The sequence below is a fragment of the Boleophthalmus pectinirostris genome, unplaced genomic scaffold (genome assembly GCF_026225935.1).
Source record: "Boleophthalmus pectinirostris isolate CB_2022bp ecotype Guang Dong unplaced genomic scaffold, ASM2622593v1 HiC_scaffold_21, whole genome shotgun sequence".
Lineage (NCBI taxonomy): Eukaryota > Metazoa > Chordata > Actinopteri > Gobiiformes > Gobiidae > Boleophthalmus > Boleophthalmus pectinirostris.
In genome coordinates this window covers 3,579,046-3,589,131 of record NW_026571175.1, presented here as the reverse complement: position 1 = coordinate 3,589,131, position 10,086 = coordinate 3,579,046, and the positions used below count along the sequence as shown (strand labels likewise).

The 10,086-nt window shown below is 42.1% G+C and overlaps 1 protein-coding gene across 1 annotated transcript in view; it reads right to left on the bottom strand.

Annotated features, from left to right (window-relative positions):
- Positions 1 to 411: 411 nt before the first annotated feature.
- eva1bb (eva-1 homolog Bb (C. elegans)) overlaps positions 412 to 10,086 on the bottom strand; it is a 24,156-nt gene continuing 14,481 nt past the window's right edge. Inside the window, exons 3-4 of the mRNA XM_055157169.1 lie at positions 4,605 to 4,782; positions 412 to 2,323 (exon numbers count right to left, since the gene is read on the bottom strand). Coding sequence (XP_055013144.1) covers positions 1,905 to 2,323; positions 4,605 to 4,782 — 597 coding nt within the window. The 3' untranslated portion in view covers positions 412 to 1,904. The remainder of the gene's footprint in view (positions 2,324 to 4,604; positions 4,783 to 10,086) is intronic.

Here is a 10,086-nt window from a genome sequence, read left to right as displayed (position 1 = left end):
AAACTCGGGCACATTGACGTTGTTTTGATGTTGATTAATGTGCATTGTCCCTTTTCAAATAAATAAATAAATAATTTGATCTCTTCAGTTGGTGTGAAAATGTAAAGTGTAAAGCAGTAAACATAAAAATAAAACTAAAAATGAATCGTAAGTTGTCCAAACTTTTTTCACTGGTAGAGTACAATGTAAAATCCCAAATCTAGAGTGTCCAAAATTTGATTAAACAACATGAGTTTTGTGTTTAAAAGCGTTTCTCTCAGTGGCACAGTCCTGCTCTGCCTCTCACCTCGTGTCTCGATGATGTTGCAAAAGTCTGACTCCTGAATTACCCATTTGAGAACAATACTTTATTTACCAGCGCAGACTCTCATTTTAAAAGTATGCGTCTAAAACAGGGCTTCTCAATCTGTGGTGTGGCACTCGCTCCATTAAAATGCCATGTCAGACTTTATTGTTATGGCTGTGGTGAGAAAAAAAACAACACTGCAACAACATAATAATAGACGCTGTCGGTCTGCAATCTGCCCTTTACTTTTCAAACGTACATTCATTCTGTTTCGACATCCAAACATTCATTTAAACACTGACGGAGTTGTCCAAAAATATTTTTATTGGTAATTTTATAAAAAGTCAAAACACTAAATGGTTGGAGCTGGTTTCGTTTTCATTTGGATCATTAAACAAAAAAAAAACAACTGTTAAAACTGCGCATCTGACTTTAACGTAGAGTCAGTCCTTTGCTTTTCCCCTTTGGAATGTTCCGCAGTATGGCATTAAACGTGATTATCTTCATGCAGACAAGCCAGGGCCAAGTTACACGTCAGGTCCGTGGAAGGGTGACCATCTTTTTCAATGCGTGTTTGTCAGAATCACACGTAATTCAAGATTAAAGACGAACTCCAAAACTCTAAAACAACATGAAACCGCTGGGAATACAGGTACCAGTTGTCGTGTGCTTGGGCAAGACACTTCACCCACGTTGTCTAGAGTGCGGTGTGTGAGAGTTGTTGGTGCAATGGTGAAAGTTGGCAGCCTCATTCTCGAGACACAACAGGGGAAAAAAAGAAAAGAAACCAACCAAAAAACAAAGTAAATTGTGTTTCCGTGAAGACTTAACCATCTGTGACATAAACGAGCTTCTCTGGAGATGGAGCCGTCCCGCAGAGAGCTCGGGGTAGAGTCACTGCTCCTCCACACTGGAGAAGAGGCGCTAGAGAAGTGTTCGGGGAGGGGGAAGTCTGATCATCTGGGGTCTCATCATGTGTCCACTTTAAGTCCTGATGTAGACTTGGTTTGGCTCCAGTTTCTAGATCAGTGGGAGTGGACTCTTCCAGTTTAGTCCTGGTTTAGTCCTGGTTTAGTCCTTGTTAAATCCTGGTTTTGTCCTGGTTTAATCCTGGTTTACTCCTGGTTTAGTCCCAGCCCTGTAATCCAATGATATTGGACTCTTCCTTTGATCTCAGTCCTGGTTTAGACCTGGTTTAGTCCTGATTTAGTCTAGGTTTAGTCCCAACACGGTAGCTCTGTGGTCAATGATACTGAGCTCTTCCTATAGTCCCAGTCCCAGTGTAGTCCTTGTTTTGTCCTGGTTTAGTCCTGGTTCCGGTTTAGTCCTGGTTTAGTCCCAGCCCTGCAGGTCTGTGGTCAATGATAATGGACTCTTCCTATAGTCCTAGTCCCAGTTTAGTCCTGGTTTAGTACTGGTTTAGTCCTGGTCCTGCAACTCTGCGGTCAGTGGTCTTCTTGTGGTCTCAGTCCTGTTTTAGTCCTGTTTTAGTCCTGGTTTAGTCCTCAGCTCTGCGGTCAGTGGTAGTGGACTCTTCTTATGGTCTCAGTCCTGTTTAGTCCTGGTTTAGTCCTGGTTTAGTCCCAGTTTAGTCCTGGTTTAGTCCTCAGCTCTGCGGTCAGTGGTAGTGGACCCTCCCTATGGTCCCGGTCCCGGTGACGAGCACGTCGGGTTGACCGTTCCTCCAGATCTCCCTGAGGATCCTCTCTCTCTCCTCCAGCCTGCGAGCCTTCTCCAGCTCCTCCTCCGACGAGAACACATCCAGACCGGAGCCCTCCAGAGGCCGAGGAGCGCCGTCCCGGGACGCCCGCTCCACACGCTCCGACCCGGGCTCCCTGTGCGCCTGCAGGTCCGGGGGCGAGGAAGACGAGGAAGACGAGGAAGAGGGTTTGGGAGGTTTGTTGTTGTTGTTGTTGTTGTTGTTGCGATGGAGGAGACGCCTGCGACACGTGATCCCAGCCACCAGGAGGCAGAGCGCCGAAAACAGACCCAAACACACGCCCATCATGAAGAAGAGAGCCAGACTCTCCGGGTTCGCTACAGACAGAGAGACAGAGAGAGAGAGGGGGGGGGAGAGAGGAGAGAGAGAGAGAGAGAGAGAGAGAGAGAGAGAGAGAGAGAGAGAGAGAGAGAGGAGAGAGAGAGAGAGAGAGAGAGAGAGAGAGAGAGAGAGAGAGAGAGAGAGAGGAGAGAGAGAGAGAGAGAGAGAGAGAGAGAGGAGAGAGAGAGAGAGAGAGAGAGAGAGAGAGAGAGAGAGAGAGAGAGAGAGAGAGAGAGAGAGAGTGAGAGAAGAGTGAGAGAGAGGAGAGGAGTGAGAGAGAGAGAGAGAGGGAGGAGAGGAGAAAGAAAGAGGAGAGGAGGGAGAGAGAGAGAATGAGAGAGAGGGGAGAGAGAGAGGGAGGGAGAGAGAGAGAGGGAGAGAGAGAGAGGGAGGAGAGGAGAAAGAAAGAGGAGAGGAGGGAGAGAGAGTAAGGGAGAGACAGATTAGAGGGAGGGAGAGAGGAGAGAGAGAGAGAAAGGGAAAAGAGAGAAAGAGAGAAGGAGAGAGAGAGAGAGAGAGAGAGAGAAAGAGGGAGAGAGAGAGGGAGAGAGAGAGGGGGGGGGGGTTGTTAAAAATATATATTAAAAAAAACAGATACTTATTGATTGTAGAAGTACACTAGTAAAGGATCTCGAGACTCATTTTTCACAGGTATTGATACTAAAGTGTCATTGACAGGACAGAGCAGAGTCTTTCCTGAATGTCTTTAGAGTGATGTTGAGCTGTATCAGGACAAGCAGAAGAGCACAGAGACGAGTACACACACATGGACACACATATAAGACACATTACCATTTCATTTGGAAAAACGTCAAAAGAAAGTGTTTTTAATTATCATTGTGTTGTCATAATCGGCATTGAGTATCGAGTCTATTCCTTACTGAAAGTGAGTTTAAAATTTCAGTATCATGATTCATCACAACTCAGTGTTTGAATATATGTGTGAGATGGAGCAGATTTACAGCCACACTTCCATCAATCAGCCCCAGGGCAGCTACAGCTACTCATATTTCATATTATTACATTTTTAAAGGTCCTAGATTAAGCAAAATTGACTCTTGTGAGGTTCGAGTCATGTTACAGTGTTACCTCATTATTAAAAACAGACCTGGAGTTGTGTTTTGTTTCATTTCCACACGTCTGAGTAATCCATGATCTATCAGTCTATCTGCATCTCCAAAACTCTGTTCCACCTTGTGATGTCATGAAGTCAGTGTTGGGGAATAACAGATTACATGTACCGGAGTTACGTAATCAGAGTACAAATTATGAGTATTCAGTTACAGTTACTGTTTCAGTGAGTGGTAATTAGATTACAGTTACTTTGTTGAAATAAATGGATTACATGGCGGTATTTTCCTGTTTTGCATTTGGGGCTAAATCCCCCTTTTTTTTTTTTTTTTTTCCAGAAATTCCACTCATTGCTGGACAATAAACCAGGTCTAAACCAGGACTAAACCAGGACTAAAACCAGGTCTAAAACCGGGACTAAAACAGGACTAAACCAGGACTAAAACAGGACTAAACCAGGACTAAAAGCAGGACTAAAAGCAGGACTAAACCAGGATTTAACAGGACTAAACTATGCTGTGCGGACTGTGTCTTCTCCTCTTCTATCAATAATATTTTTAATTTGGTTCAGTAAAGTCTGGGCTTTTTATTTTCTTTTAGCAGACAAAACATCTTATGTTACGATTTCCTTGTCTTTGCTTCTCTACAGCAAATCAAGTAATCCAAAGTATTCAGATTATGTTACTCACCTAAAGTAATTTAATGGATTACATTACAAACTACATTTTGGTGTGTGTAATCTGTAATCTGTAATCTGTAATCTGTAGGGGATTACATTTTAAAAGTCACCTTCCCAACACTGCATGAAGTACAGATTAAAAATTCCAAGGCTGAAATCCAAATGATTCTAGTGAAGGTGTATGGAGTTTAAAAACACAACGGAGCACTTCTTGTCTTACATCACAAGGTGTTTTCAGTTTGACGGAAGAACTCATCCTAAAGGTGCAGGGTTTGTGTGTTAAACATGTGAATGAAACAAAACACAACTCCAGTATGTGTGTGATGAAGAAACAACAATACAACATACTTCAGAAAATAATCAGAGTATTATGGGCCCGTTAATAATGTGAAAATATGTTTTGTCTTGTACGTCTTGTATTGGAAAACATGCAGTAAAGAACATGGATATATACACTGACTGGTCTACAGCCTAATGCTTTTAATGTTTGAAATATCATAAGAAAAAAGTGGTGTTGTGTTGTGTACCTCTGATGTGAGCGAATGTGGCCATGCTGTTACTGAACAGCTCCATGTCTCTGTGGATCGGCTCCATCCTCACACTCAAGAGGAACGACAGGGAAGAGAGGATGAAAAAGGAGGGTAAAAGAGGAGGGGAGAGTTCAGCAGGACATGTCTCTACAGAGTGTACATCTGTGGTCTGCTCCTGGAAATACAAAACATCACAAAGAGGAAAAGAGTCAGTGCACTTTAAATAAAGAAAAAACAAACATGGACAAAGAGTTTATTTACAGAGTTTATACAGAAGGACTCAGGCTTCAGGGTTACATGTTAAAGTTCTTTAGTAAACAATTAACATCCTAAATCAGGGGTTCCCAGTCACTGGGTCGTGCACCGGTGCCGGCTCGTCGGTCGTTTGGTACCAGGCCGAGAAAGCGCAAATAACTCAAATGCCCACACGCCGTGCAGACCGTGCCTCCTCCCGAGTTTCCCGCACCTCTAAACCAGAACAAAACCAGGACTAAACTCAGGACTAAACCAGAACTAAACCAGGACTAAAACCAGGACTAAAACCAGGACTAAAACAGGACTAATCCAGAACTAAAACCAGGACTAAAACCAGAACTAAACCAGGACTAAAAGGAGGATTAGGGATTACTGTCAGGGAACAGTAACCACACACTGACTTGGATCATGACGAGGGGGATGTGGACGTGCTGGACGCCGGAATCTCCCAACTGTTTGAACTATTATGACTTATTGTGAATACACGAACAATTTAGCATCTCAGACAGTATTTTTTTACATGTTACAAATGAACAAAGTTGAGAGTTATTGTGAATGCATTAAATAAAGTTTGACTGACTTATCTAACTGTTGTGTTTCCTTTAATGCGTCTTGTAGTTCGGTGCAGTTTATATGGGAAAAAAGTTCGAAAATAAACCATTCAATGACAGTGCACTTTATAATCCAGAGTGCCCTATAGTGCAGGAATTACGGTACACAAAATAGACTCTTGTGAGGATTAAGTCATGTTAGAATATTGTTACCTCTTCAAAAACAGACCTGGAGTTGTGTTTTGTTTCATTCACACTGCAAAAAAGCTTAAGATATAGACTTAAAAGTAGTGAAATGATCTTGCTGCATGGACAGACCATTTTACTTGACAAGTTCTCATCTAGACTACAATGAACTAGTAAATTGATCATAAACTGTTGGGGAGTAACAGATTACATGTACCAGAGTTATGTAATCAGAGTACAAATTATGAGTAACTGTATTCAGTTACAGTTACTGTTTAAGTGAGTGGTAATTGGATTACAGTTACTTTGTTGAAATAAATGGATTACACTGCAGTATTTTCCTGTTTTCACATTTTGGGCTATATCCCCTAAACTAGATCTAAACCAGGTCTAAACCAGGATTAAAACCAGGTCTAAAACCAGGTCTAAACTAGATCTAAACCAGGACTAAACCAGGTCTAAAACAGGATTTAACAGGACTAAATCATGCTGCGTGGACCATGTCTCCTCCTCTTCTATCAATAATATTTTTAATTTGGTTCAGTAAAGACTGGACTTTTTATTTTCTTTTATCAGACAAAACATCTTATGCTACGACATCCTGGTCTTTGCTTCTCTACAGCAAATCAAGTAATCCAAAGTATTCAGATTACGTTATTCACTTTAAGTAATTTAATGGATTATGTTAAAAACTACTTTTTTTGGTATGTAATCTGTAATCTGTAGGGGCATATATTTTAAAAGTAACCTTCCCAACACTGATCATAAATCAGAAAACAAGATGAACCTGATATAAGTTTTAAAATCGTGGCCAGATCAGAGAAATTTGCAGTGCACACACTTGAGTATCCTTTTCTTATTAATCTGTGTACTTCTCCAAAGCTCCAAATGCTCTGTTCCACCTTGTGATGTCATGAAAAGTGGTAGTTTTCAAGTGAACAGCTCCTTTTACCTTTGGTTCAGTAGAGATTGGCAATTCCAAAGCTGAAATGATCCAAATGATTCTAGTGAAGGTGTGTGGAGTTTAAAAACACAATGGAGCACTTTCTGTGTCACTACATGACATCACGAGGTGGAAGAGAGTGTTTTCAGTTTGAGAGAAGAACTAAATCTGCAGGGTTTGTGGTCTTCCTCTGCTCACGTGGTTTAAAACATTAGGACATCATTTAGAGACTGTGGTGTTCTTCTGATGTAACAGGGTCAGAGGTCGCGGGAGGAAAACACGGAGGACTTCCTGTAGTTTTTACTGCTGATTTCCTGTAGTTTTTATATTTACAGTGTCAGTGCAGACGGAGGAGCCTGAGGCGTTTGCGGCCAGTGGGAAAGTTTTGGTTTTATGACGTCAAGGAGTCTGAAAGGAAACGAGCAGAGACACAATTACACAACACCAGACGCTCTGGGACTCAACACAGACCACGACGAGGAGGAAGAGCAGTAGTACTAAAAGATGTAGTAGTAGTAGTAGTAGTAGTAGTAGTAAATTGTTGTAGTAGAAGTATCAGTAGTAATAGTAGCAGTACTAATAGTTCTGGTAGTAGTAGTACTAATAGTGGTGGTAGTAGTAGTACTACTACTACTACTAGTAGTAGTAGTAGTAGTAGTAGTAGTAGCAGTAGTTCTAATAATACAATATAAAAGTTTTTAGTACTAATACTACTATACTAGTGGTATTAGTAGTAGTTGTAGTAGCAGTGACAGTAGTAGTAGCAGTAGAAGTAGTATTACTAATAGCTGTATTTGTAGTGTGGCAGTAGTAGTTGTTGTAGTACCAGTGGCAGTAGTAGTAGAAGTAGTACTAATAATAGTGGGAGTAGTTGCAGTAATCATAGTTTTTAGTACTAGTGGTGGTAATAGTAGTGTAGTAGTAATTGTTGTTGCAGTTGTTGTTGTAGAAATAGTTATAGTAGTAGTTGTAATTGTCGTAGTAGTATAATAGTAGCAGTTGCAGTAGTTCTTTGTAGTGGAGTAATATTATTTTGAGGTAAGAGTACTTTTACTCGAGTACAGTTTATAATTGATTTAATATATAAAAATCACATTGAAAAGTCAGTGTGAGAAAAGTCTTTCTGCTCTCACCTCTGGTCATGATACAAGTCTTTATGTCATGATGTTTGCTCAAACATGATTCAGTGAAATGTTTCATAAACTCTACTTTCATGTGTGTGTAAATGTGATGCTCTGTGTCGTGTCGTGTCATGTAGTGATGTGTAGTGTAGTGTACACACACACACATGTGATTCTGACTTCAAGTCACTGTGTAAATGTTCCGTCATGTAGCTTTAATGTTGTTAACAGTTGTGCACATGAGCCATGTTCCCACACGCCTCGTGCTTTGAGATGTTTCCTGTCGATAAAAACAAGCTCAAAGTCTCTGAACCCTGAAACCAGATCCTAATCCTGGTCTTAGTCCTGGTCTTAGTCCTGGATCTGGTCCAAGTCCGGCCCCTGTGGTCCCAGGGCCCAAGGGATACAGTACCACAGAGTACACACAAACATGTGCCTTCTCACACTCACTACTACTATGAATACTACTATAACTACTATAACTACTACTACTATGACTGCTGTTGGCATTCACTCATCTCACTTGTGTCATGTCATATGGTCAATAGTCACGTTTATACAGCGCTTTTAACACCGCCAACCTGTGGATCTGACGCTCAATCAGTGATCTGTGTGTTGAGAGTGGGATTCAAACTGCCAACCTTTGGATCAGTGAACGAGCGCTCCACCAGCTGATCTACTGATACACTTCACTATGTGTACACACATGTTCATGTTGGAGCAGACAGCTGTGAGGACACTGGGTCTGGTTCTGTTCATGTTCATGTTGGAGCAGACAGCTGTGAGGACACTGGGTCTGGTTCTGTTCATGTTCTTGTTGGAGCAGACAGCTGTGAGGACACTGGGTCTGGGGGTCGTCCTCCAGAACATTTGGAACAAAACAAAAGTCATTTCCTGTCATCAGGGAGATTTAAGATTAAAACCTCTTCAGCTGCAGCTCCTCTGAACAGGTCAAGAGTCTCTGTCCTGACAGCTGCTGCTGTAGTCAACCAGAAGTATGTATTGTACTACTACTACTGTCCAGGTTGTAACAGACTACTACTACTACTACTACTACTACTACTACTGTAGTAGTAGTAGTAGTAGTGCACTCAGAGGCTTATCTATGTGTGTGTGTGTGTGTGTGTGTGTGTGTGTGTGTGACCAGACAAAATTTAGACCAAGTTCAGATCTGGTTTCTGGTCTGGTCTGGTCTCAGTTCTGGTCTCAGTTCTGGTCTGGGTCTGGTCTCGGGTCTGGTCTCTTCAGTTCTGGTCTCGGGTAGTTCTGGTCTCGGGTCTGGTCTCGGGTCTGGTCTCGGGTCTGGTCTCAGGTCTGGTCCCAGTATCAGTCCTGATCTTATCTGAGAGTTCTGGGAAAGTCCAGTCCCTCCAGTGGGAGCCATTACATAATGTGAACCACACTGCACCGCTCTGAGGTCTCAGACGTTTGTGACTAAACAAGGAAAATACCAGGGCTAATTGAACGTAACCTTTAATGTCACACTGTGGAACATTCTAGACAAGGAAATAATACTCCACACCTCCACACCACTGGTGAACAGTCACATTTTTATACAGCGCTCTTGAAGCCACTCCAAGAACTTTACATCATAAACCACTCACTCATTCACACACCAGTGCACACAGACACTGGGGGTGAGGGGGGTTAAGTGTCTTGCCTAAGGACACAACAACAGCATTCATCTGTGGGAGCTGAAATCACACCGCCAACCTGTGGGTGGGTGGATCTGACCATGATCTGACCGCTCAACCAGTGATGTTTATGTCGAGAGTGAGAATCGCACCAACAACCTTCAGCTGGATTTACATTTTCTTCAGTGTCTTTTCTCTGTGCATTTCCATCCTCCTTCCAAACCCACTAATCTATTGTAGTAGTAGTAGTAGTAGTAGTAGTAGTAGTAGTAGTAGTAGTAGAGCAGTAGTAGTTAATTGCAGTAATAATAGGATGTACTCCACACAGTCTAATGAAACAGACCAGAACAGGACTATATGTTCAGATGGAAACTGTCCCCGGGCCCCTCAGGCCCCTCAGGCTCTGGGGGCCACAGACACACAGTCTGGACATTCCCATGACACACAAACACAACACTGATAATGGGCTGTATGTATGAACTGTACAATGGAACACTTCAGGCTACTACAGACTACTGCAATCTACTACAGGCTACTACAGAGTCTACTACAGATCTAAGCTACTACAATCTACTACAGGCTACTACAGATTCTACTACAGGCTACTGCAATCTACTACAGGCTACTACTACTACTACTACTAGTACTGCAATCTACTACACTACTAAAGATTCTACTACAGGCTACTGCAATCTACTACAGTAGCTTAGTCTACTACAGATTCTACTAAGGCTACTGCAATCTACTACAGGCTACTACAATCTACTACAGAGTCTACTACAGATTCTA